The sequence below is a fragment of the Gopherus evgoodei genome, chromosome 16 (genome assembly GCF_007399415.2).
Source record: "Gopherus evgoodei ecotype Sinaloan lineage chromosome 16, rGopEvg1_v1.p, whole genome shotgun sequence".
NCBI classification, from domain to species: Eukaryota; Metazoa; Chordata; order Testudines; family Testudinidae; genus Gopherus; species Gopherus evgoodei.
The window spans coordinates 13,715,507-13,743,450 of NC_044337.1; the positions used below are offsets into that span (position 1 = coordinate 13,715,507).

The 27,944-nt window shown below is 42.2% G+C and overlaps 1 protein-coding gene across 3 annotated transcripts in view; it reads left to right on the top strand.

Annotated features, from left to right (window-relative positions):
- Positions 1–56: 56 nt before the first annotated feature.
- Positions 57–27,944, top strand: part of NUP188 (nucleoporin 188) — a 51,092-nt gene continuing 23,204 nt past the window's right edge. The window contains exons 1-27 of one of the 3 annotated variants that reach the window (XM_030535927.1): positions 63–93; positions 3,786–3,840; positions 4,038–4,199; positions 4,476–4,549; positions 6,696–6,780; positions 7,723–7,803; positions 8,270–8,314; positions 9,073–9,165; positions 9,287–9,406; positions 10,092–10,303; positions 10,838–10,952; positions 11,726–11,926; positions 13,086–13,175; positions 14,827–14,892; positions 16,981–17,100; positions 17,906–18,032; positions 18,194–18,349; positions 19,011–19,137; positions 19,919–20,006; positions 20,104–20,180; positions 20,622–20,736; positions 21,298–21,418; positions 21,616–21,682; positions 22,268–22,396; positions 24,302–24,358; positions 26,904–27,037; positions 27,756–27,862. In XM_030535927.1, the coding sequence (XP_030391787.1) occupies positions 4,167–4,199; positions 4,476–4,549; positions 6,696–6,780; positions 7,723–7,803; positions 8,270–8,314; positions 9,073–9,165; positions 9,287–9,406; positions 10,092–10,303; positions 10,838–10,952; positions 11,726–11,926; positions 13,086–13,175; positions 14,827–14,892; positions 16,981–17,100; positions 17,906–18,032; positions 18,194–18,349; positions 19,011–19,137; positions 19,919–20,006; positions 20,104–20,180; positions 20,622–20,736; positions 21,298–21,418; positions 21,616–21,682; positions 22,268–22,396; positions 24,302–24,358; positions 26,904–27,037; positions 27,756–27,862 (2,640 nt within the window). In that variant the 5' untranslated portion in view covers positions 63–93; positions 3,786–3,840; positions 4,038–4,166. Of the gene's footprint in view, positions 94–3,785; positions 3,841–4,037; positions 4,200–4,475; positions 4,550–6,695; positions 6,781–7,722; positions 7,804–8,269; positions 8,315–9,072; positions 9,166–9,286; positions 9,407–10,091; positions 10,304–10,837; positions 10,953–11,725; positions 11,927–13,085; positions 13,176–14,826; positions 14,893–16,980; positions 17,101–17,905; positions 18,033–18,193; positions 18,350–19,010; positions 19,138–19,918; positions 20,007–20,103; positions 20,181–20,621; positions 20,737–21,297; positions 21,419–21,615; positions 21,683–22,267; positions 22,397–24,301; positions 24,359–26,903; positions 27,038–27,755; positions 27,863–27,944 lie in introns of all 3 variants that reach the window. The other 2 variants (XM_030535926.1, XM_030535928.1) reach the window with 2 other exon arrangements.

Sequence of the window (27,944 nt, forward strand, 5' to 3'; positions counted from 1 at the left end):
GCCCCGTCACGTGACGCTGGCGCCGGCCGGTACGGCGGATAACGGGTCACGTGAGAGGGGAGCAAAGATGGCGGCCGGCGGGTTGTGCGCGAGGTACGGGAACGCGGGTGCCGCGGAGGGAACTCCCGCCACCCCCACACACCGGGGATAGCGGCCGGGCCGGGGAGCTCGTAATTAAACGGCAAACGGGGTTGGGGGAGGGAGCAGGTCCTGCCCCCTCCCCAGTGCACCGTTCTGGTGTTTTCCCCCCAAAAGAGGCTCCTCCCCGTGACCCCCAGCATATCCGAGAGGCTCCACCCCGTGACCCCCCGACCCCTTTCAACTGCTCCCCCAAACTGTGCTCCTCAGAAGAGGCCCCTCCCCACTACCCGCCTTAGCAGCCACTTCCACTGAGCTCCCACCTCTTCCAATACAGTCCCCTCCCAGTGACCGCCTCTCACCTGAGGCGAATCCTGCCCTGGAGCAGAGCTCACCCCCTGCTGCAGACGCACCCAGGGCTCTGCCCACAAGCCCCAGGTAGCGGGTCGGGTCATTTGCTGGCCGTTTCTAAGAAGCTGGGGTCGCTAACTGAATGGCCTCATTGGTGCCCTCAGATTGGCACAGACTCTGCTCTCTACCCCATTGGGATGGAGTCTGCCCTGGCACCAGAGTCCCTTCTCCCAACCTGCTGCGTGGTTGGTCCTGTTACGGCGGTCCACTGGGCTCTAATGAGGCCCACACGCAGGGCTGCTCTGCTAGTGGAAATCTCTGCCTTGTTTATCAGCTGTCTAGATAAGCTGACCTAATGACTTCCTCTGGGCCTGTTTGCAAACATCAAAACAGAGGGTTCTCTGTGTGGTCATGAAATCTGTATGTGTTTTAAGAACTTAATCCATTGAAGAGCTCTTGGAAATGGTGTATGGGGGCTGAGGAGAACTGTAGACCCCAGGAGTAATTAGGGTGTATTCTACTTCCATTTGGTTCTTATTTGTCCCCTCAGGATGTAATGAACACACCCCTGTTTGAGACCTTTTCCTGCTTAGTGAGTGTGTGAAGGGGAATTGGTGGAGTGCTGTTGTAGAGCCCCAAGAAACCATCTATTTTTACTAACTAACATCAAATCTATTTCAGCATTTTACCACAACTGATCATGACCACGCTGAATATCAGTTTTCATTCAATCCTCTCCACCTTCCTCCTCTCTGTAATAAAACAAGTGGTTCCTGGTCTCTTAGGGCCACTGCAGCAATTTATTAGAGACTTAATACCCCAACCATACTAGCAAGACCTCCCATTTGGCTGTGGACACTTACTCTCTGGAGCTTGGGCTCCCCTAAATCTTAGTCTTGGGTCCTAATCTGGTGAGTTAGAGCATGTACAGCTGAACAGAAGGTGGCAATGGTGGCATAAGAGAGCCTAGCCTGGAGGCTAAAGATTAAGTTGTCTGAATGGAGTATGGGGGAGCCTGATGGTACCAGTGACCAAGTTTTTGTAAACACCTAACATGAAAATCCCAAGTAAACTGCAATCCAACTATGATGTGAGCTATATAGGAGAGAAAACACTTTAATAATTAATGATGTTGATGAAGTATAGATTTGCCTCTCTTCCTCCTAATTTAAATGTTTGGAAAGGTAATATCGTCTTTAGAAGTGACAGGAACTATTTGGGAAGGGTGGCACAGGGACTAGTGGTGAATTAACATTTTCTTTGTGTTCCTTTTTTTCTCTGTCTTTTTTAGAAGGCTAAGTGGCATGTGTGATTTAACAAAAATAGAACTACTGTTTAAAGGAGTTTTGTTGCCAAATTGAAATCTCGATTTACATCAGAGTTGCACATCTCTAGAAGGGGACACATTGGTTGAGTTGTATATCTATACACAACATTCCTGTGTGTATGACAGACACAAAAAAGTACACGTTATCCACTTTGCTTTGCAAAATGTGATGCAGTATAGTCTGTTCCTGGAGGTTAAAGCTCTAGAAGTTTACAAAGGCTTGAGGCCAGAGATCAGACTTTTACATCACAAGGATAGTTTTATCATGAGTGTGATATTCTGGGAGCTGATTTGCCCTTTTAATTGAACACTACGTTTCCATGAGTCTATGAAATAATACATAGGATTTTTTGCTCAGAATAAGCTGCTTCTGGGGTCACTCTGCACAGAAGGTGTCCTCATTGTTTTTGGAAATGCTTTTGAGTCTTGCTGGAAATGAGAACTGTATCACTTTCAAACTTGATGGAAAGAAAGCCTGACTCCAAGTAAGATTTTTGTTATGTATTATTTGCATTACAGTAGTGCCAAGGCCCCAGTTGGAAGAGAACCACCGTTTTGCTGGGCACTATATAAATATATAGTAAGAGAAAGTTGGTGTCTCAAATAGCATAGAGTCTAAATAAGTAAATTGGCCCGAATCAGAGGCCTGTTTTAATCACAGAGAAGGTTTGGCAGGAGTGGAAATGAGACAGCGTTGGCTCAGGCATATTGATGTTCTGCATCACAAAGATTCCTTTCTTGGGAGAACTCTATGGTCATTCAGTTCTCTGCATGGGACAGAGGGATTGCACCCATATTTTGTTGCTTAGTCATATCAAGAGATGTTCTTTAGCAATGGATTTTAGTGCAATTCCAGATTTAGGGTATGTCTGTATGAACACTTACTGCACAGCAAGCTGGCATATAAATCTGTAGTGCTCCAGTGTGCCACACTTGAACTGTCTGTGTGGATCATGCTGCTGCACACAAAAAGATCCCTTCTGCACATTTACGTATTGTGGTTCGACAGCAGTATCAGTATACAGTAGAGAACTTTTAGTGCACAGCATGTTGGAGAGCTGTAGGTTGACACCCCAGCTTGCCATGCAGTAAATGTTCATGTAGACATTCCCTTAATTTACTCAAAATAGGATTCTAACTTCCCAGGTCTATTTTGAATGGCATCAAATCAGGCTGCAGATATTTAATTCTTTAAGTCTTACAAAATAGTGCCTCTGGTGGCTTTTGCTACTTTCTCTGGAGGTGTAGACGACTTCAGAGCTGCCACTTTCATTCTCTGCTATTCTAGCTATCCTGGGAGCTCATCTGCTAATTAGGTTCTCTAGATGGTAATCTGAGAAACTGTCAGATGAGCATATTTCACATAGTCTGTCTTTCACAGACTTTGCATGGAAGGCTTTACGGTTTAGTTTAACTCCTGACTTGGTTTACATTGCCACCAGAACATCAATTCCTTAAACTCCAGAAAGTGGTATTTTGGAGTTTACTGTTTGCACACCTATTTTTAATAGCTAGATTTTGTTCATTACATTTTGCAGAGTTGCGCCTCCTTTCTGAGATCTGGTAGGATAAGGATTTGATCTGAAATACTTCCTAACACAGACTGATTGCTTTTTCTTCTGTGTTCTTAGTGAGTGTTTGGGAAACAGATACAAACAAGAGGCTTATTTTCGCTAAGCTGTGCTGAGTAGTTCTGGCAAAGTTTGTGCCTTTTGGGAAACTCGTGGAATTTCTCACCTTACTTTGATATTGTTCCACCCAAGGAGGAAGCTGTGAAGAGCAGCGAACACAACTGAATGAAAGATCTCTACATGCTTAGTTTGGTTTCCTTATACTAACTGACTGTAGGAATTCAGGTAGCAAAACTGGATTGAACCAATTACAGTAGCTGATATAAATGGGCTTTCCCTTAGGTTTGTTCATTATCTCTTACCACTTTATCTGCTCTAAGTGAAAACCAAGTGAATATCAGCCTTGAGCGATGTTTAAATTAGAGAGAGAACTTTGTTTTTTTTCTCTTTATTTACAGGAGCAGCAGAGAACTCTGGACCATTCTGCTGGGCAGATCGGCTTTGAGGGAACCTGTAAGTAGAGGTCTTGCTAGGCAGCTTTACTTGTTACTGAAAAGACATGTGGCCTGATAACCCCGATGTGCTGTGCGTAAGTGGCTGAATGCTAGTGAATCATGTTTTGCTGCTCTACCCCTTTTCACCCCCAAAATATTTTTACTGTGAGTTTTTTGTTCCTCTGCTTCCACTTCTTATTTATTCTCTCTTGTTAGCTGCTGCAGCACTGGAATGGTATATGTGCAAAGGTGGTTCCCTTTCTGGAGCGGACACAAGTGCTGCTTTCCAGACTGGCTGGCTTGGGTTATTCATGAGTGGAGCAGCCTGCTTCCTTACTCCCTGGGATGGAGTCCATGATAACAAGAATATCCCCAGAGGTTGGAAATCCAAATCCATTTCTGAGCCTAGCCTGCTGTCTCCTCCTTCCCCTCTCCTTCCCACAGTTAGGCAAAGCAGCAAGCTGTTCTTTTGCAGACAATCTATACTTTGAATCAGAGTCTGAATCACAGATGTTCTTCATGTTGGTCTTGTGTTGTTGCTGTCCTATTCTGTGTGTGGTGTTGCAATTCCATTGCTTAGTTTAAATTGAACAAATCTGATATTGGGCAGAATAAGGAGATTTGTCCATTCAGTATTATTTTATTCCCTTCTAGGCTCAGATTGCAGCAGAGCTGAACAAGCATTGGCAGAGGCTACTAGAGGGGCTTTCATACTACAAACCTCCCAGGTACAGTAATTTGTTGATGCTAGCATCTGATAATAGGCGCCTAGATACTACTGTGGTAGGTGTGTTAGATAAACAGGCACTGGTTAGTAGAAGAACGTGCTGAATATTTCCCAGTGATACAGCAAAAATAGATTCTACCCCCTTCATATGCCAATTACCTTCAGGTTGCAGGGGGTTCACTATTCACATGGAGTGGAGAGGTTTAGAAGGGGTGCTTCAGTGCAGTTAGTATTATTTTGGCATGAAAATATCCTGTGTAGAAATAACACAAGTTCTTCTCTTTTCCCAGCCTACGTTAGATACCTGCTCATCCCAGCCTCTTGCTGAAAGTTACAGTAATCATGTACCAGAATCTAGAGTGCCTTTATAGGTTACCTAAAGATGAAACTTCAGTGCAGAGGAATGACTCCTCTTGACACTTAGTCTTCTCAAAGTGAGATCCAGATTCTCACATTGAAAGAGTGAGAGTGATTATCTATCTATGTTTATTATAGCTCTAACTGTACCTTGGTTTGTGCATTTTTTGTAGTCCGTTGGCATCTTCATTGATAAGAGCAAAGTCAGATCAGATAACCTTGTATTGTTCCATTTTAGGCCATATGTATCACGGTTGCATTGTTTTAATCCATAGTCGATGACTAGCATAAACAAAAATGAAGACAGGATGCATCCCTGCCTTACACCTGTTCTTGATGCTGAATGGCTTCCTCAATCCATTTTCCATTTTAATTCAGCATTTTGAGTTGGCGTAGAATGTCTTCATAATGTTTATTAATTTTGTCGGAATTCCATATTGTTCTGCAATTTTCCACATTGTTTCTCTGTTTACACTATCAAATGCCTTTTGAAAGTCTACAAAATTGATGGCAAGACTGCCTTGGAATTCAATTGTGTTCTCAATAATCCATCTCAGGGTGAAAATAGTGTCTGTGCATGATCTCCCCTGTCTAAATCCAGATTGTTGTTCATGTAGGATGGCATCCATCTTTCCTTTCATTCTGTTCAAGAGGACTGCTGCTAATATTTTTCCTGTGACAGATAAAAGTGTTACTCCCCTTCAGTTTGAACAATTGTTTAGATCACCTTTCTTTGGTAACTTGATTAGGATTCTGAGGGTCCATTCTTCCGGCACTTTCTCCTCTGTCCATATTTTGTTGCACAGTGAACAGATGACTGATTCCATGTCTTTGCCTCCATATTTAAGCATTTCAGGATGAATGCTGTCCAACCCAGGTGCCTTGTTGTTTTTCAGTTTCTGCAGTGCTTTTTTAGTAATGGAGAAGATAGGTTTGAGATACAATGCAAAGAAATGTAAAGTCATGTTTATGGGGACTACAGGGATAGAAATCAAAATTAAAGAAGAGAAACTGGAGAAGGTGAACAATTTTACGTATCTTGGAAGTGCCATCAGCCAAGATGATACTTGTTCTGAGGAAAGAAGAAGAATCGAGAAGGCAAATACTGCATTTGGAAGACTCAGAAACATCTTGCAACTCATAAACATCTCCCTCAAGACAAAACTGAATGTGTACAAAGCAGTTGTTAATGCCATCACAACATATAGCAGTGAGACATGGCAACTTACCAAGAAAGCTATGCAAAAGCTGGATGCATTTCATCACAAATGTCTGAGAAGAATATTGGGAATAACATATAGAGATAAGAAGACGAATGAAAAAGTGAAAAAAATTACTGGGCAAGGCACCCTCTCACAAATAATCTATAAAAGAAGACATCAGTGGCTGGGACATGTGCTGAGAATGGAAAAAGAACGCTTACCAAATACCGCCCTTGAATGGAAGCCAGAAAATGCAAGAAGAAAAAGAGGAAGATGGCGAATAACATGGAAATGAACAGTTCTGAATGACATCAAGCACCTCAACATGAAATGGGAAGATTTGGAGAGAAGGGCAGTTGACAGGCAAGGATGGATGACAAATGCGGGTAACCCAATGTGCAGCAAAGCATGGGATAGTCTCAGGTCTAACTGTCCCTCTCGTTGCACATGAAGCCAAACAAGTCGTGCATTGAGATTACAGTATGTATATTAAATATAGAAAAGCCAGAACAATCACTGATAAGTCTGATTTTTAAACTGACAAAAGCCAGCATTTTCATGACTAAAAGGGTCTTCTTCTTTCTTTAGTGCAAGTTCAGCCGAAAAAGTAAAAGCTGATAAAGATGTGGCTGCTCCACTGAAGGAACTGGGCCTGAGGATCAGCAAGTTTTTGGTGAGCAGAGGTCCTAGGCAGTTTAATTCTTGCCCTCACACTTGGAATGCACAGCCAGAGATCTGGGTTCGTGCTTTCTGTTCTTGACATAGTGTATCTTATCTCCGAAGAAGATAACTGAAGTGTAATCTTTTCTAATTTATCTCCTGCTACCTGGATAAAGAGTTACTTTCTCTATGCTGAGGCTTTTGCCTACAGTTTTTCTTCTCCCATTCCCTGTTGGACACATACTTTTTTCTGCAGTGAGATTTTGTCAGGTCAAGTCATTTCTCACAGGTATTTAACTAAAACAATAAGAGTATCAAATTCTGAAGCTCAGTTAAGTTTAATAAGCTGTTTTAATGTTCAGTAGAAGTGAATTTAAGGCTATTTTCAATCCTGATTATTCTAAACTAAGTTATAAGCAAGAACTGAAGCAGTAAGCTAAAATTTTCCAAAGTGACTAGTGACTTTTGGGTTGCTTAATTTTTGGTGCCTAAATTGAGACCACCTGAAAGTCTGTTTTTTCAGGAAGTGCTTAGCACTTGCTCTCTGAAAATAGTGCTTTTTTAAGGCATCTCAAACTGGACACTCAAAATCCCTTGTCATGTTATAAAATCTTGACTCATTACCCGCAGAATTGGGTTCCTTCCAATCAGAAATAGAACAGGGTGATCAGTTTATGATAGGACCCTTATTTAATTGATCCATTATACTCCTGCTGGAACTGAACTAGTCACATCTACATTATTTTAAAATATACATGTTCTGCTTTCCTTAAACAAACTCTACTGACCATAACCGTTAAGAGCCCCAGAGGAAACCAGTTTATTTACACTTTTTTGGAAGAATTTATTCCAAAGGGAAGAGATGCCTGAATATTTGGAGTGACTTTGCACCTTTTGATAAACTTAGCTGCTTTGTCTTATTCCTCTCTGTGTCTGTGCGTCTCTCTTGTTTCAGGGGCTGGATGAAGAGCAAAGTGTGCAGCTATTGCAGTGTTATCTTCAAGAGGATTACAGAGGGACCCGGGACTCACTTAAGGTCTGTAATATGTGCCTGAATCATGCTACTGTCTCTTTTCCTCCTTAACCCCAGTGGTTCATTGACATGGTTGTGCATGATGCTGAAATCCAGATTTGGAAATTATTTTGGTACTTTTTCCCCCTGGATTTCTGATGTTCAGGTACATTACAGAAAATGAGTTATCTGGAGTCCAGGTCCAATCTTCTAGTCTGTCCTGCCTGGTGTGAGTCTGAGATTTATCTGAACTCTTAGCCATAGGAATGTACTGACAGGTGTCTGAGAGAGAGGGGTAGGGATGAAAGGAGAAAGAATGAAAGGAGTGAGAGGTAAACTCATGCTTGCAAGTGAGAATCTGTGCTCTGTAACGCTGAAATCTGGCCTCTCAAAAGAAATGATGTCTTTTATTGCTTTCAGTATGAATTTTTTGGTGACTAGTGTAGGTGCATTAAGGCCACTTCCTTATTCTGTTGTGTTTTGATTGCAGACTGTCCTGCAGGATGAAAGGCAGAGTCAGGCTCTGATGCTGAAGGTCAGTAGTTTTCATTCTTATTTTCATTTTGAAAAGAGATGTTGGCAATGAACTAATTTTGTTTGCTATTGGCCAGGAAAAGCTGGAAATGGTTGAAGTGTCCCTTCAATGTAAAGAGCAAATCTGGGGGGATTTTTCTAATTCATTTGTGAAGTAGTAGTAATACCTTGCTCTTTATGTAGTGATTTTCATCAGCAGATCTCAAAATGCTTTGCAGAAGAGTGGCTGGCCATAGACTAGAACAGCATGAGCAGTTACTCTGTACAGGGACCTTTAGGCTGTGCTGACGGAAATTGGGCCATGCAGAAATAAGCACTCCGAGGATAGCCACGGCTTTGCATTTCTGTGCTCAGTTGTCATCCTAAGAGATGTCTTTGGAAAGGGGACTGAAGATCACACCTATGTAATTATGGATCTAAGAGGAGAAAGAGATGGAAATCTCATCTCTCCTTTTTGCTCTGCCTCGTTCCTTTCTTTCTGAATTAGCAGTGGAATGAAAGAATCTGTTCTAATATATGAAAGCGGGGGTGTGCGCACATGCATAAGAAGTGAACTGGATGCTTTTGTCAGATGACTTAAACTATCTCACCGAGTCATGCCATTACGTTGAAGCGTCCATTGTAGGTAGTGCATGGGCAATGTAAGTTTATGAGCATAGTCACTGCAGTTTGGTGGGAGGCATCAGCGATGAGATAAGGAGAGGGAAGAGAGAGTTAGACACAGCAGCAAGTGATGCTAATGACATTGTGTTTTCACAGCTTGCTGACTATTACTATGAAGAAAGAATGTGCATTCTGCGCTGTGTCCTCAACCTACTCACTTATTTTCAGGATGAGAGGCACCCCTACATGGTGAATACTTGAACCTTTTCCTGAATCTGATCTTACTGTTAAAGGACACATTGTTTGTCTGACTATGCATCTAAAAAGCTTATACATGTGTATGTGTAATGTTTGTGTTATTTTTTGAAAGGCACAATACTCGCAGTGTGTTGAGAAGCTGGACAAGGAACTGGTTCCTAATTACCGGAAACAGTTTGAAGATCTATACAAAGCAGAAGCTCCTACATGGGAAACACATGGAAATCTCATGGTATTTTGAAAATTATCAAAAATTATCCTTTATCAGAGTTTTTACTTTCTTCACTACATTGTTGGTTAATGAGTACAAAGTGAATATGCTTAAATGCAATTAACAAGGACATTTCCAGCCTTCTAAGGAATTTAAGGGAGTTGTTTCCCTTTGGTAATACTCTGAACACATCTTGTTTCAGGAGCTATAGGCACTGATCTTGAGATCTGAACTCCGATCCCCTTTGTAAAAAGCCTATTGAGCTGTCACTAGACCAGCAGGATTTTGGAGTGGTGCATAATCTGTTTTAAGCAGCCAACTCTGTGTACTCTTAGTAGTGTTTTATTTAATTTTTAAATGAACCCTGCAGAATCGTGAAACTAAATCATCTGGCATCCTGGCAACTTGGGTAGTGTCTCCTGGGATAGGGTAGGTGTTTATCCTGTCTTCAGCTCTGTGGGCTGCGTAAGGATCAAATAATCCCAATATCGTTGGTTTTCACCTTAATCCCTTAATGCAATATGTTGTGGGATGCACCAACTGCCATTGAGGGGATGACTTTTAAACAGCGTTTCCAATGTGACATAAGAGCAGGTTCCCTCACCATTGGAGCAGACTGATTTGCCCCAGCCACTCTCCAGTTCAGGTTGCTTCATCTGACATGCTAGTTTCAACATATAACGGTAGGACTCTCCTCCTTGTACAGACAGAGCGCCAGGTGTCCCGCTGGTTTGTGCAGTGCCTCCGCGAGCAATCCATGCTTCTGGAAGTCATCTTCCTTTATTATGCATACTTTGAGATGGCACCTGATGAGCTGCTGAGCTTTACCAGGCTTTTCAAAGAACAGGGATTTGGCTCTAGACAGACCAACAGGCATTTGGTGGATGAAAGCATGGATCACCTGGTGGATCGTATTGGGTAAGTCTTGTGTGTATGTATGGGATTAGTGTGCAATTGAACAAATCTCTTGTTCAATACAGAATATAGGTGTATTTCATGATGGTGCCCTCCAAAATCACTATTTGTGTAAACAATGTTTATCCTTGTGACCTTTGGTTTAGTTTATAAAAGGTTTCTTCAGATTGGACTGAGACACAGCTAGTGGCTATCTGGATGTTGAAAATGTGGAATGTAACATGGTAGAAATAGGCCAAGGAAGAGAGGCCATCTTCAAATCAGAATAAATGGCTTTCCTATTTTGTGACTGTTCAGCCAGCAGTAGATTATTTTGAAGACCTAACTTGTCATCTGTTGGCACATCAAGATCCAAGAATTTATGTTATTTAGATTATTACTCTTAATTTCACTTAATTTTTTCCTTCATCAGGGGACTAGTAGGTAAATGTAAAGCTGATGGACTGTTCCATTATCCAGCCTTTACTTCCCTCTTTCCTACTGAATCTTTAAATTGAGTTTTTTTTTCTTGCTTCCTTCCCCCGTCCCCTGCTCCAGCTACTTCAGTGCTCTTATCCTGGTGGAGGGCATGGAAATTGACTCCCTGCATGAACGTGTGTTGGATGATAGGACGGAGGAACATAAATTTGCCAGTAATGGGCGTATGCACAAGGTAAACCTTCAATAAGTCTCTTGACATTTGTAGTTCCTCTGTAGTTAGAGATGGTTGTGGTTGCCCAAAGTAGAGCTGCTGGAGCTCTCTGGGCAGAACTTGTCTGTGAGATTCTGGATTTGCAGATTGACTGAACTAACATCTACATTACAATATGGGGCAAGTAAGAAGGAAATGAATTATTCATTTCTATTTATCTCATAAGAAAGTGGTTTTAGGGAAGGGTAGGGAGGAGCTGAGAAATGGTCTTAACATGGACATCAAAATGGGGAGAAATTAAACATCTGTGGTATAGTATATTTCAAAGGTTTTTAGGGAAGAAAATAGGTGGGAGCTAGAAAAGCACAGTGAGGTCATTACGTTATGGAGGAAACACTGGTGTTGCTCGTGCTCTGACTGATCTTTGCACACCTGACCTGGAATTTCACATTTGTTGTTATTTCACTGTGACACTTGTATCAAAACAACAAACTTCAATTTAAACAAGGGTCTATCCATTATTTTCATTAGAATTGTGTGTCCTTTATTTTTGAGACCCTCTCATCTCTGTCCTCAAAGGGTATGAATCCGCATGACAGAAAAAACATGCTAAGCAGTTTCCTCCTGAAAGTGGAACTTGGTCAACTCTATAGATCCTTGTTTTTATACAAGACATTTATCTGCATGAATTAGGTGATTATTAGAGCTACACCTCAGTCAGCTGAATGCTTGCTGGGTCAGGGCTTCTTCCAGCCTGTCTTGATTTCTTTGCTTGTATCCTATCTTCTGAGCAGGAAATGGACCATCTGCTGCTGACTTTAGGGGACATCTCTCATCATGCCCCTGTGCTCTTGGCCTGGGCTTTGCTCCGTCACACAGTAACCCCAGAGGAGTCGACCAATGCGATCAGGCGAATGGGAAGTACTGCTATCCAGCTGAATATATTCCAGTACTTGACAAAGCTGCTACGATCACTCAGCAGTGGGGGGAAAAATGTAAGTTTCTCATTGTCATGTTTGTAGGCTCTTCAGGGTGAGGGGGCTCCATGGTATTGGTAGCGTGAAGATGTGGGGGAGGATAGGTAGGTTAGGCCATTATTTTTGTAAGTCTAATTCCAGTCCTGAATAGAGTGCATAGTGAAGTGTTGGCCAGTAAGTGACATCAGTTTTGTTGTTTCAGCTCCTTTCTGTGTAGGGTGGAAGTTAAATGAAGTGTTTGTAGGTTTAGAAGGTAAATACAAAATTTATTTCCCCAAGTTATTCTGCTAGGGACTAGATTTGGCTGGAGAAGGTCCAGATCTGGCCAGTGATTGGAAAATCTGCTCTTTATCTATACCTATATGAGAGAGATGTATATCTCAGCCTTTCAAGAGCCTTATGCATTGATGCAACAGGGTCCCTCCTGTTCTGTGTCCGTGGCACACAATAATTTTGCCTAGTCTCCTAAGGGCTATGTAATATTTTGGTCTGATTCTGTTTGTTGGGGTTAGGTTGGAGGTAGCTGTGTAGTGTTTAGTGGACTGTGAGAGATGGAAGATCAAAGATGATGATCTTATGGTCCCTTCTGGCTCTAAACTCCTGTGATTTTGTGAACATTTATTACTATCATACTTAACTTGTTTATTAAGTTGACTCGATGGATGCACCAGCAATTGCAGCTTTTGGTTTCTGCCACCATTTCCCACAATCAGTTTCGCTAGACAGTGTCGTTTACAAGAACAAACTATTCCAAAGCTCCAGTAGCTGTCAGTCAGCCAAGCGTTGGTGGAAGAAGAGCCCTCCCATTTTTCTGACCATTGAGTGTTTCTTGATATGATTTTTTTTTAAGAGGATTCTGAGCGGAGGGAGGAGGATGGCTTTTAGACACATTGACTCATAAGAATTTAAGTGGTTTTGTGTGGCACTTCACTAACTGCTGCTCCCATTTCTGCTATCTTCCCATAGATACATTGGCTAGCCTGAGGTGGGGAGCTGGGAAGCTGGTGATCCCCTCTCTTATATACCTGCAGAAAGGGGCGGTGGCTCAGACACATGTCTGTGATGTGCTAAGGAAACTGAGGGCTGTTACATGTGTTCTGTAATGAATTATACCCTGGTTCTTGAATAGGGTTTTTAGTCTCCGCTGTCACTCGCTGACCTGTCTTTTGCATTACAGTGTACTGCCAGCACAGCTTGCATGTGTATTTATGGGCTGCTTTCCTTTGTTCTGACCTCTCTGGAATTACATACGTTAGGCAATCAGCAGGTAAGTGTCAAAGGCTCATTGTGTCTGTTATCTTATTTATTATAACCTACCATAACCTAATATTCAAAACTGGCCACCTGTACTCTGGGTGCAAATTCTGTGTTTGGGATTGTATCCACTGAATGATTTAGGCAGACAGTTCTGAAAGTGGGGCCAACTGTGTTTTACTCCAAATGCATAACACAAACTTTATGGTTCTTCCAACTCTGAAAACTGTCAACATCTCTGCTGGGTACTAATTAAAGATCCAGAGTAGTATTTCTTACATTTTGATGGGCCAATGGTTTCCAAGCAAATGCTGGAGTATTGATCGGAAAACAATGGGAATAAGATATATCATAATGGCACTGAGCTCCTAGGGTGTGGAGGACAGTATACTCTATTACTTCCATAGCAGATTTACCATATCCCATGCCAGTCAGTTCATTGGGAGTGAGTGTGGTTTTAGAGAGAGTTGGTGTATATTCGGGTTAAAATGGGCTTGTGTATTTTCTCTTATTTAGCTTAGGGTGTGCAGTTCCAAATTAGGGAATGAGTATTGCCACACTGTTTGGAGTGGCTCACAACCATGAGTGCCTCCTCAGGGCTGAATGTAAAGGAGGGAAGACACACCAAAACGGTGGTATGTTTTTTGTAATTAAATTGCACCAGCTCAGTACCAAATGTGAACTCTTGGATCACTATAACAGTCTTACAGTGGAGTCACAGACAATCTATTTTGCTACCCAGACAAACTGGACCTAGTGATATATGGTCACTTATGTAAAAAATCACAAATATCCAAGTTACTCCCAGTCCCAAGAGACTAGTCACTCACTTAGGTCAAGTTGCATTCTAGTTCTCACACCAAAGACAATGCTGGTAGCTAATTCTGTAGTAAACTAACTATATGTTTATTAGCTAAGAAAAGGAAATGCATTATTGAGAGGTTAAAGCAGGTAAAATATATGTTTAGGTGAGCCACAGTCTGTAATTCCAAATGGTGGTAGAGATGTAATAAACTGCTAGTTTCCCAAAAGTCTTTTCAGGGTACCCAGATTGTCTTTGGATCTCTGCTTTGCATCAGGTACCATTCCCTGTCATAGTCCAGAGATCCTGGCTCTTTCCCCGAATCCATACTTATAGCTTCTTCTCATAGAAAATAAGCTGACATTGGGCTCTTTCTTTAACTGTGGGAGAGAGACAAGTGCATTTAGAGTCTTTGATCTCTGATCATCACACACAATGACCACTTGCCTTCAATTGCACACAAATTAGTACTTTCCTGCTACAGTTCTTCATTTGCATTACACAAGGCTTCTTTCTCATTTGATGGGTTATTTAATTACAGGAGTAATTACAATGTAAATGTAAATGTTTGCTATTACATTATAACTGGATACAGATAAGTGAAAACAATACATGTAACATCCCAAAGTTTTCGTGAAGTGTAAACACCAAATACTTTCTTAAACAATTAACAGTCACATTAATCTGCGCTAATACACAGTGAATTGGCCTGGGAGTTTGGCATGAGCTAGCACTTGGTCTACCAGCGTCACAAATGTTACTGTATTGAACCCTGGATTCCAAGGGAGGTGACAAGACTTGATTTGGAAGGAAACTATCCTAAAGTAATTTTAATTTGTCCCCAACACTCTTTCCTTTGAAGGACATCATTGATGCAGCCTGTGAAGTTCTAGCAGCTTCCAGCATTCCACAGCTCTTCTGGAGGACGGTGAGTACTTTGGGACCTCTTTGGCCTTGCCTGCTTGCTGTCATACCTTGTTGAAATATGCTCTTTTAAGGAAGAAATGAGGTGTTCATATTCCCTGTGACGGGTTGGATCACAGAAACCCCCTGAGCCCACTTTCCCTGCCAGCTTGGGGATTCAGTGCCCTGCCTGGTTTGAGCCAGACCCCCTAGCCTGCTACAAACCCAGACCCAAGTCTGAACCACGTCCCCCAAAAGCTGCAGGTTTAGCTGAAAACAGCTTAAGAAGTGTTTCTGTCTCCAACACTCAGATGCCCAGTTCCCAATGGAGTCCAAACCCCAAATGAATCCGTTTTACCCTGTCTAAAGCTTATACAGGATAAACTCACCCTCTATACCACTGATAGAGAGATACGCACAGCTGTTTGCCACCCCCAGGTATTAATACATACTCTGGATTAATTAATTAGTAAGAAGTGATTTTATTTAATACAAAAGGTAGGATTTAAGTGGTTCCAGGTGATAAGACAACAAAGTGAATTACCAAGCAAACTGAAATAAAACATGCAAGGCTATGCCTAATACAGTAAGAAAGTGATTACAGATGAAATCTCATCCTCAGAGATGTTCCAGTAAGCTTTTTTTTTTTTTTTTTTACAGACTAGCCTTCTAGTCTGGGTCCAGCAATCATTTACACCCCCGTGGTTACTGTCCTTTGTTCCAGGTTCTTTCAGGTATCGTTTGGCAGTGGAGAGGCTATCTCTTGAGCCAGCTGAAGACCAAATGGAGGGGTTTCCCAGGGGTTTAAATAGACTTTCTCTTGTGGGTGGACACCCCTCCCTCCCCCTGTGTAGAATCTCAGCTACAAGATGGAGTTTTGGACTCACATGGGCAAGTCACATGTCCATGCATGACTCAGAACTTACAGGTAGCAGCCATTGTTCACATGCTACCTTGAATGTCCTCAGGTAGATTTCTTGTGTGGATTGGAGCCTTAACTTGCAAATTCCTTTCTAAAGAAGCTGCCCAAATGCCTTACTAAGGCTACTTAAAATCAAACAAGTACACAGCCAATATTCATAACTTAGAATACAAAAATAATACATGCATATAAATAGGATGAATATATTCAGTAGGTCATAAGCTTTGCAGAGATATGTTACATGGCATATGCAGCACAAAACACACTCCAGTTATGTCATATCTACATTCACAAGCATACCTCCACAAAGCATCACGGGGTGCAGTGTCACATTCCCCTGGCTGTAGTTTCTAGCAGGGCTTGCAGAGCTAGTTTCCATTTGCGTCTCTTATATGGTTTGCCTTTAGCCCCTCCCCCCATCCTCTTAAGGTACAGTCTGTGGCTGCACTGTTGATACTGAAACAAGTAGTAATTTACATGGTAACTTAAACCATGGCTGGGATTGTGGGGATGAACATTTTGCTTTCAGTTGCAACCAGCTATATTAGAATTAAATGCTAGAATAACACTGTGCTGATATTGCTCTTGTCACAGAAATGGCTGAGATGTAGTGGTGTCAGAGACCTTCCCTTGCATAAAACCTCTAATCATGCTTCATTACAGATTTGCTCATCCATTTCCATTTTACCTTCCTACATTATACCAGGCACTCTCTCTCACCCAGGGGCATTAACACTGGTTGCCTATCACAGCAAAACAAAGGGATGGAGTGATGCTTTTGTTCATGATTAATAGTAGGTGTATGTTCTATAGAGATGAAATTAGTGGTCTTTTGAATGGAGCCATTTGCTTAACGTTTAACAACACAAAGCAGGAAATAGAAGAACCCAGGCATCTCTCATCACCACCTGGCTCTGGTCAGATTGACTGGGAATGACATTTGCTTTGTTAATTTGAGAAGTTTAACTTTCCACTAAGGGTCAATGAATGATACAAATAGTTGAGTGTTGTTTTTTCTCAAAACCTTTGGATGTTAGGATTTGTAGATGCAACACAAATGTTCCAGCAGGAGGAGCCCTAAGCACGTTCCTCACTAAAGTTGCCTTGCTGCATTGACCCACCCCCCAGCAGAAGAATCATGTTGACCATTTTTGTTTAGTAACAATTTTTCTTTTGTGTCTCCACGGCCAGGAGCCAACTGCAGGTCTGGGTATTATCCTGGACAGTGTGTGTGGGATGTTCCCACATCTTCTCTCTCCTCTTCTGCAGCTGCTCAAAGCCCTTGTATCGGATAAATCTACTGCAAAAAAGGTATGGAACCTGGCCTGAAATCTGGAAGACAGTTTGTATCTGGACAGAAAAGGAACATTGTGTCAGACTCTCTCCCTTTGCTTTGTACACACATCCCATCCTTGATGCCTTGGGTAACAATCATCAACCTTTTGGCCAAGTGGTCTGGACAGGACTTCCTTCTGAGCCTGCCAGAAGAGTTGCTTTTGATATAGGGCACACATACTCTCTAGTACTGAATTTACTGCCTTCATAGCACAAACAATCCTAGGGATCAAGATAATAGGAACTGAACCTGGTCTTCCGTGTGGGACTGTAGAGTAATGTTGCTTGGGCCTCAAACATATTTTATGCTTTGGAACTACTTCCTGCTCTAATGATTAATATGATGTTCAGGGAGGCTAGCACAAAAAACAAAGTTCTGAGTATAACTCAGTTGCTGTTTTATGATGTGCAATCAGTAGACGAGTTCCATGTAATTTAGACATCAAATGATAAATGGGGGAAGCACAGATTTCATTGCAACTTTATGGGAGCCACTTTGCCAGAACCCAGAGCTGAAGCACTACTCATAGCTTGTGACAATTGCCTTGTGTCAGGATGCTAACTTTTAGTGCTTTACTCATAATTAGTTCCTGTCTTCTTGATTGACTAGTTCAGAGAGGCGTTATTTGGGCAGTTCCATGGAGACAGGATGGTGGTATTTCTGCTTCAGTAGTAGTTGGCATGTTGGAAGCAGACTATGCATTTCAAGTAACCTTACCTTAATAGTTCCTTAGAAAGCTCTAGTTCTCTGGCTGTATACTGTAGCTCTCTCCGTTTGCAGGTGTACAGTTTCCTGGATAAAATGTCCTTCTACATTGAGTTGTACAAACATAAGCCTCCTGATGTGATCTCGCATGAAGATGGCACCCTTTGGAGAAGACAGGTGCCAAAACTTCTCTATCCCCTGGGTAAGGAATTCTGGTGGGGTCCTTCACCCTTGGAACACTGTCAGATCTAGTTTTTTATGAACCAAATTGCTTACAGGCTTTAATTGTGAAGACTGGATTCTGATCACATTCTGAAGCTTCTGACTTTGTTTTTGTTTCACCTTTTCCTCCCCCTCCCTTAGGACTGGGCCAGACAAACCTACGAATACCTCAGGGAACAGTGGGCCAGGTGATGCTGGATGACCGGGCATACTTAGTACGATGGGAATATTCCTACAGCAGCTGGACATTGTTCACCTGTGAAATTGAGATGCTGCTCCATGTTGTATCGACAGCAGGTGAGGCAAGAGGGGAATTGGGGTGGATGTTGTCGGGGAGAGAGAAGTGTGATGTATTAGTAACATTAACATAAGAGGAAAAAAATCAAGAGTAATTTCAGTGGGATTGGGACAGGTCCTAGGCACATTCTCCACTTCCTTTGGAACAGCCTGCCGCTGTTACAGAAGGGCATTGTGGCTGAGTCTAGCACCACATTGGGGATTGTGACAAGGGGAAAGAACAAATACTAGAGAAGAGGCGTGAAGAGGAAGAAAGGAGAGAGAGAAAGGAGAGAGTCATATACAGCAAGAGGTGGAAAGGTTTCGTTTTTTGTATTATGCTGTCTCCATAAAAGAGATCAGGAGGTGGTAAGCACTTATAGAGAGCTGGGCAAAATTTAAGATGAGGGAAAATAATGAGCAAGAGCCTTTTAAAATATCCCGCCCACCCTCACATTTCTATGTGTAGTAATTTGAGGGACATGGTCCCAGTTTAATCAATTTCTGTATTGCACCCTGGAAAGTAGATGTTCATTAGAGATGTGGAGTAATCTGAGAAGTAACTTACTGAAGGTTAGGACCTCTCTTGTAGAGATTGTAGTAGATCATCCAAGGAGTGGAGAGAGAGAGTAATGCTGCTTATGCATCTCTCCAGACTATAATACTAGTTTTCTTTATCCAGATGTGATTCAGCACTGCCAGAGGGTCAAGCCAGTCATTGACCTGGTTCACAAGGTCATCAGCACTGATGTGTCAATAGCAGATTGTCTTCTGCCAATCACATCACGGATCTACATGCTGTTACAGAGGTAAGTAGCTGACTAGCAGCGACAGTTAAGGCACCCCTGAAGTTGCTAGAAATGGGAAAAATGGTCAACCACAAATTTTACCAAAGACTATTTAGGAAGTCTGTTGCAGAGCTGGGATTAGAATCCTGGAGTTCCTGCCTTCATGTCCTGTGCGTAGACCACTAGACCACCTTGCCTACACACAACCATTGTATTGTTTTAACTACACCTCTACCCCGATATAATGCAGTCCTCGGGAGCCAAAAAATCTCACTGCTTCATAGGTGAGACTGCGTTATATCGGGTTTGGTCCGATATGGCATGCCGGCACGCTGTGACAGACTGGACCGGCTTCCCTGGTGGTGATTTAAAGGGCCTGGTGCTCCAGCCACTGTGGGGAGCCCCGATCCCTTTAAATCAGCGCCGGAGCTCTGACTGCGGGGCTTGAGCAGTGATTTAAAGGCCCCGGGGCTCCCCGCTGCTTTACCGTGTTATATCCGAATTCGTGTTCTGTCGGGTCGTGTTCTAGCGGGGTAGAGGTGTATAATGATATAATAGTATAGCTCTCCCTAATGTGAATGCAATTATATCTGTATAAATACACCTAGTATAGCTATCCCTGAAGGAAGGGGAATACGCTTTACCAGTGTAAGGCACCTATATAACTGTGTCCACACTATGGGTTGTACAGAGTTAACTATTTCAGCAGAGAAATCACAACCTCTCTATACCAGTATAAAAACTGTATAGACCTGGCGTACGTTCTGAAGATTTTATATATAATACTCTGGGTTTTTCCTAGGTTAACAAGTGTGATCTCTCCCCCAGTGGATGTTATTGCTTCTTGTGTCAATTGTTTGACTGTATTGGCTGCCCGCATGCCAGCTAAGGTGAGAGGTTGCCTTCTGATTTTCCTGAAATGGAATAATGTGTGTGTGTGTGTATATATATAAGGGGATATATTTATACTGTTCTCTCCTCTTCTAGGTCTGGACTGATCTTCACCACACAGGGTTCTTGCCATTTGTTGCCAATCCAGTTTCCAGTATGAGTCACATGATTAGGTAATTCAGTTTTCTCTTGTGCCTTTGCTTCCCTTGATAATATGCCATATGAGGTGTAAGTGTTTCACTAGTGTGGATTCTAGACTTTCTAAAATCCAGGCACTTCTTATATAATAGACTGGCAAAATCCTTATTCTAAAGGAGGAGAAAATACTACATTTAGACTTACCCTCTGATCATGAACATGCTTAGCTTTGCAGCAGAAGCAGGATTAATCAGACTTATAAAATACAAGATACTGCCCTTAGGGAGAAGTAAAATACTTCTTAAGTGCAAGGGTGATTTGTCCTGAGCTTGGTGAGTCACCTTTTCTCTACTCAGGATCATTCTCCCATGTGTATTAGTTAATGTGATCCTCCTCCTCACTGCACATGTGCGCACACTTCTCCATCTGTTTGGTTCCTATGGTGCATACAATGCATTCTCTTGCTCCTTCCACAGTGCTGAGGGAATGAATGCTGGGGGCTATGGAAATCTGTTGATGAGCGTGGAACAGCCTCAGGGCGAGTATGGTGTCACCATCTCCTTCCTACACTTGGTCACAACTCTTGTCCGTGTAAGTGTTTCTGCAGTGCTTGTACATTTTCAGGCAGCAATAGGTTACTACTAGCTGGTGAGGATGAAGATGAGATAAAGGTGTGTACTGAATGTATGAGGTTCCCTTGGGTGGGGCCACCTCTGGTATCCATTTAACATACCCACGTTTTGTGCTGGGGCTCCTGCTTTTCCCATGATTCGGTCTTTCCAACAATCATCTTCAAGTTGCAAATTGGACTCGCTCCCTGATCAGGGTGGCGGGAGTGCTCAGTCTCTCCAAAGTCCCATTAACATTGCTCTGGGTAAGCAGGAAAGGAAAGCTCTTTGTCTGCTGCTTTTCCTCTTCTAGAGATCCAAGTGTATTTACCTCCATAACACATCTGATCTTCACTTGCTTTGACTGCAAGAGAATAGAAATTGCTCATAAACCTCTGTCCCCATGGTGCATTATGCAGCACTGTTGGCAGAACTGTTCCGGCCCCTATTTCTGTCTTTGGAGTGTGAGGATTAAATGTCTTCCAACCAAAGATGTCACATCTTTGAACTAGGATCAAAACTGTAATGTTGCTGCTTTTTCTAGGGACAACTTGGCAGCACCCAGAGCCAAGGGCTGATGCCCTGCATTGTGTTTGTGCTGAAGGAAATGTTACCAAACTACCACAAATGGCGCTATAACTCCCATGGAGTGAGAGAACGAATTGGTAAGGATAGCTCTTCAAGGGGAGCAAAGTTGAACTCTGTCTAGAGAGAATGTGTCTTTCTGTTGTTTTTTTCCCCTTTCATTATAAATGGCTCAGTGAGCACTTGGATTTATACTTTATAATGTAACGGTACCTATTGCTTCTGAACTCAACAACTTCTCTCTCTGAAGACTGAATTCATTCTTCCTGCTTTTCAGGGTGCCTAATCCTGCAGCTCATCCATGCTATTCTGAATCTCTGCCCGGAAATGGATCCTCACAGCAGGTAAGGGGGAAGTGAATTTCATACATCACTCTATATGCAACAGCCTCATTTACAGTGGAGAAGACCTCAGTCACTGTCCTTTTGTTCGCAACTTGGAATGTGAAATACTAACTTGGCAACAGTATAGTGTGCTGCTTTGTAGCCTTGGTCCACCTGGCTTACGTTAGCCCAGGGAAATGGAGAAAGGGATGGGAGAGAGGGTAAACCCAGATGGTTATGCAAAGCTGCTGATGAGGGGAAGGAAGCTATTGGACAGGCTTAATTTTATACTGCTGCAGATGTGCACATTCCAGACTGCCATCCACTTCTCTGTGGTTGATGTGCCCACTCTGGGGGTTTGCACCTGACATATTGGGGAATGGGGGAGATGAAGTGAGCGGGTGGTATAGAAATTGAAAGAAGTTACTTTGTGTTAACTTTCATGGTGGAATCAGTAGGATCTTTCTATCTTGCATATTTCTAATGTGCTCATCCCTGTAGTGTCTGGGTTGATGCTGGCACTGATACATGTTGAGTGTATCAGATCAGGCAGAGGACCTTTCCTTTGATTGATTGCTTTCCAATGTCTGTGTCCTTGTCTTGCAGCAATGCTCCAAGCCTGCAATCCTTGTGCATCTTCAGCCTGGCCAACACAGAAGCAGGACAGGCTGTCATTAACATCATGGGCATTGGTGTGGACACCATTGATATGGTAATGGCCTCACAGTCCTGTAGGTGAGTCATGTGTTCCACTCTTGCATCATGGAAAAAGCAGCAACAAATCATACTTGAAATGTGGTTTAACTGGGTTACATGTTGCTGGGAGTCAATGTAGTTGCCAGTCAGGGCAACTGTCTCTGATCAAAATTCTGAAAAAATTACCAAGAACCTGCTGCTTATTCACAGCTTTCTGTCTCTGTGCTTATTCTCTTCATATACATTCCCTAATTCCTTCAGTTGCTTTTCATTTCTGATTTTGCTTAGCCGAACTGAATATTGCACTATGGAAATGAGATGTGAGTATGCTTGATTGCTTCGCATTTGCTTGTAGTAATGCTATTATAAAGAGCTCACTAGATTCAGCATATAAAAGTACCAAATGAAGTAAAAGGCAGGAAAATTATAGCAAAAGTTCCAATTTTCATGCCTCCAAATCATGCCTTGAGTCCAGTACAATCCTCTAGCATGAGTAAACCATTACAAAGCTTGAGTTGCAGTGTTAGAAAGTTCTTGTGGTTTCTTGATTGATCAGTTTCTTAAAGGTGGATTCCAGAAGGCAGTACTGGGGGCTGCTTCACAGCTTAAACCTCCTCTCCAGCCAGTTATCAGGACAGTTACTTTTGGACACTTCAACAATGGGGATTTAAATCCCTTTATTTATTAGTGTGTAACTAAAGATCCTTCTGTGCTTTGAAAAACTCTCTTTGGCCATTAATAGTGTGCTCAGTGGACCTACCCAGCCTTTCTGGCTCAGGAGCGTTAACTCTTCAGATACTTTAATAAATCTGTTGGGGAAAGAGGGAACCTAGAATACAAATAGAAATATTGAATTAGAGATTTTTCACAGACTGATGCCACATGGCTGCAGTACAAATAATCTGTAGTAGAAGCTTTCAGGCTTCTTAGTCTGGGCCTTAAGTATGTGTGTGTGCATGCGCATGGAGTACACCCGCTCTTCCAGTTGTGACCATGTGGACCCCATCCTCTCCCATTCATGATAGCATAAAATCTCTCATGAATGTAGCAGTTGCTTCTGTGGAAAAGTAACATTAGGAAATTATCTAAGCATTTTAGCTGCCTTTAATGTGGGTTGCCCTTTGTGAAGAAAGTTAATCAAGCTACTTACTTTGGCTCTTCATTTCATCTACCCTCCTATCTGTTCTGCCCTCCCTCCACCTGCACCTCTGCACATACTGCTTTACCACGTAGTCCTCCTCTCCCCTGCACATTCAGGAGGCAAGGAAGAGAGCCAGTACTGTGTGGCTTGCTGTCTCTCCACAGATCACTAGCAACTGCTTCCCAGACCACCAGTGGTATACAGAGGTCAGGGGTTCTCAACTCTTTGATGGGTCATAGAGACACATGACACTGCTATCTGTATTTGGTTATTTTACAGTAGCTGATGGATGCTGTCTCATCACCCTGTTTATACAGCTTGGCTGTTGTTCCCTAGCCAAGTTTGGTTTAGTCAAAAATAGTTCCTTAACAATAGTGTTCTCCCTTTCTTCTTCTTAAAATGACCATCACTTATTTATATGCAGCGTTGTTGTAGCTATGTTGGTCCCAGGATATTAGGGGGACAAGGTGGGTGAAGTAACCTTTTATTGAACAAACTTCTGTTCGTTAGAGAAACAAGCTTTTGAGCTTACGCACAGCTGTTTGGACAGTTACCTTACATCTGTATCAAAGGTAGCATGCATCAGCAGTCATGACACTATGTGTGCTCCAGGGCCTTTTTTACCCGTCTATGCCAAGGACATTTTAATCTTTTTGATACTCTTGCTTTTATACATTAGTCCTTGAATTGTCCGGGCCTTGCCTCTGTTTGCCCTTTCCATGCTTCCTGTGTCTTGCTTCTATAAAAATAAAGTAGCATGATCTTAGAAAATTTAGATTTATTTTACTTGTTTGGTCTAACAGTAATACTCACTCACTGGAGAATTTCAAGGGAATTGCACGCATTGCAGATTTGTGGAAGTAAGTGTAATATTATGCAGGCCAGAACCACCCAACCCTTCCAAAAAACCCTTTATGTTCAGATAACATGCTGTGTCTGACTTATGGTGAAGACGAGCTTTATCTCATCCTCTTGTCCCTCTGTGTTATAGCCTTTGTAATACATAAGATCACCCATAATTTGGAAACATACATGACATTGGCATGGCGGGATGGGATAAGGATAAAGCATCAGTTTCAATTCAATTGCCTCCTTGTTTTCATGGAATTATCTAAACACAGTAATAACTCTATCGTTCAGCTGACATTTTAAGTCTGATCTTGAACTTGGCTCTTCTCTATGTAACTTACTGTAAATTTTCCTTTCTGCCTGAAATTTCTTCTCTATAGTCTCTGTGCACAGTAGAATCTTTTTGTGAAATTTTGAGGTTAGTTTCTTAGTTATGGGAGTCTGAAGAAATAAAGAAGGGGACTCTAAATTGTTACAGCTTTTTTTTGTCTTTTCATAACTGAAAAATGGCTTGGTCTGAAAACTTCACATTTGTTTTACATGCTAATTCTCAGTTAGAATTGACACACAGGACTGTTACTAACAAGCTGAAGTGGAAAAGCTTGTAATTATGAAGGGTCAGATTTTAAGGCTTTAAGTATAAGAGCATTTCTTGACCAGCTTTGTGGCAGTTGTAGGTAACATGGTATGTATCTGCAGAGTTTCATAAGAGGAACTAGTTAGGAATTTGAAGAGGTTGTAAGCTCTGCCTGTTGCCTGAGGGAGATCTCAAGTAATCACCACAGACAGCTGAGGAGTTGGGTCCTGCTTACAGCAGGGGACTTTTGTCCCCTCTTTGTCCCAAACTAAGCAACTCCTAAAGCAGCTGTCCAGTTAAGGGGAAATATTGGTCTTCATACTGAGGCCCCATCTAGCCACCACCCAAAACTGTGTGACCTACTTCCAGTTTCACTCTGAGACACTGAGTGACCCTCTGCCCCAGGTATAGCAATTTGCCTCGCCTCATCTTCCTATTTCCTTGCCATGACCATTCCCATCTTAACACGCCTGCCTGCCTGCCCCTAAAGATATGTTGTGATTGAGAAGGGGCTAGGAGGCCTTAAAGCTCACCCCTTCCACCTCTGCTTTGTTCCAGAACAAAAGGGAGGGGGGAGCCTGGACTTGTTAAGGGGAAGTGAGATCTGTTGGGAGGTTGTGGCATTAATTTCTAAAAATTTGTCCCTAAACTTTAATAAGGGTTAAAAAGGTTAATACGATTCAGAACCAGTTTTTTCTTTGTCTGACTGGCTTGGACTCCTTATAAGTGAGACTAATGGTAAAACAGCCCCTTGCCTATTTGAACATCCACTGTGAAACTGAAGGCCATGTGGATCCTCTAACATCCACTGATATAGACAGCAGAGTTTAGAAATTTCATGAGTGCAACATTTGCAAGAGATTTCTCATTCTGCACTAACCAGGATAAGATGTGCTAACAGCCAGTGGAGGTTTCTGCTTTTAAAAAGCCATCATAGGAGAAAATAATTATGCATTCAAAAGTAAGAAAATTCAAAGTTAAATTCTCTGCACTAGCTTGAACTCTGTAGCTAGCTTGAACTCTTTCCTCCAGTACAGATCACTCACTCCCACTGCAACTGTGTACTAGCCTATGAAACCCTAAATAGCTAACACATGGGAGTGAGACCTCTCCCCATTAAAGAATAGATTACAGTATCTTATGTCTTTTTCCACATACACACCACCTTCTGATCTACTATCAGATTGTAGACCACCCAACACACTGAAAAGAGAGATGCCTCTGAATACTTACACCTTCTGCAAAGAGATCTATGACCCATGGTACATTGCCAAAAGGAAGTATTTCCCATATGGTGCTCATTAAACAATATATGTACGCTAAAGGATGAGTTTATGTTCCATGCAGAAGCAGGTGAAACTCTCATGGGAGGGTGAGCAAGATATGGGGAAAGAGTTACCATAGCTGGAGGAAACTTAACTTCAGATGTCCTTGCTTTCTAATATTTAAATGAATTATGTCTAAAACTTAACTGTATTTCAACAACTTTTTTTGGTCTGGTAATTAAGTTTTTAGCTTAATTTTTGTTGGTTTTAATCTCCCTTCTTCTACTCCTTAGCAATAATGGACGATACAAGAGTTTTAAAAAAAAATTACCTTTTTTTGGGTTATTGGATCTGTCTGAAAACTGCTTTTTGCACTCCTTGAACTTAGAAACTTATGAGCCAATTTAACTTCAACCTAGGGAAGAAGGAAAATGACAGAACAGTTACGCACCCCAAAGATAAGGGTTTAGAATAGAAACCCTCTCAGGACCTTGTGCTACTGTTATAAACTCAAGATTAGTTATGCAGTAGTATTTTGCACTATATTGCTATACTTGCATGATAAGTGAGAGTGAATAGAGTTTTCTTACGACCTTTGCTCTTGCTTGATAGGACCACGGAATACTGAATTTGCTATTTGAATACTGTACAGCTAATGAGCATCATTTGAGTTGATTTTAATGCATTCATTTTGGTTTCTGTTTGGCAACACAGCGATGAGTCACTGGGCCAGGGCCAGCTACTGATCCAGACAGTAAAACTGGCATTCTCTGTCACCAATAACGTCATCCGGTTGAAATCCCCTTCTAGCGTGGTATCCCCACTAGAACAGGCACTTACTCAGCATGGTATGTACCTCTTTGTTGGCCAGTCCAGGCAGTAGTGTCTGTCCCTCACACACAGATAATGTGTAACTTGCTAACACTGGATTGAGGTCTGACTTCTCTGAACAGTGCAGTTCTCATCCAGCATGGTAGTGATGGGAGGGCACCAGAGGGCATTCTCCTTCTCCAAGGGATTTGCCAATGGACATTTAGTCCACATTATAGGGAATTTACTAAGTTGACAAGTTTTCCCCCTGCATTATAACAGTTACGGAACCCTCTTTTGCAGGGATGCTGGGTATGTGACACTGGGCCCACTTTTGGGAGGGTAGCAGAACTGTTTTTGTCTTGCTCTTCACATACTAGGCTCTTGGTGGCACTGATGCTTCTGGTTCTTTACAGCTCTGGAAGCAGTGTGGAAGCTTTGAACTATATTCTCATTGTTGGCTCATCAGGACTGCTTTCAGATAGCCATCTACGGTTATTTTCTCTTGTGTTGTTTACTGCTTTCTAACATGAGACAGTGCTGAATGGTATGGTAAAGCAGCTGCCAGTAGTACCTACGGCCAGACCCATGCGTTGTCCTCATGGAAAGCTGAATTCATTCCCTCTCACTCCCTTTCCACTCTAGTATAGAGTAGCATGATTGCCTACTAAATAGTTGCTGAATAGTCTTTCTTGAAGAGCCCTCATAGGAGATTATTCCAGCTTCTCACCTGTGATTTAATTGTGTTCTCACCAGGTGCTCATGGGAACAATCTGATTGCTGTCTTAGCCAAATATATCTACCACAAACATGACCCAGCACTGCCACGCCTTGCCATCCAGCTGCTCAAACGACTTGCTACGGTAAAACTAGTTTCTCACAAGTGCTTTCCCATGCTTTCCCTTTTTGTTGATTCCACCACTTAAACTGTCTCCAGTGACCCTC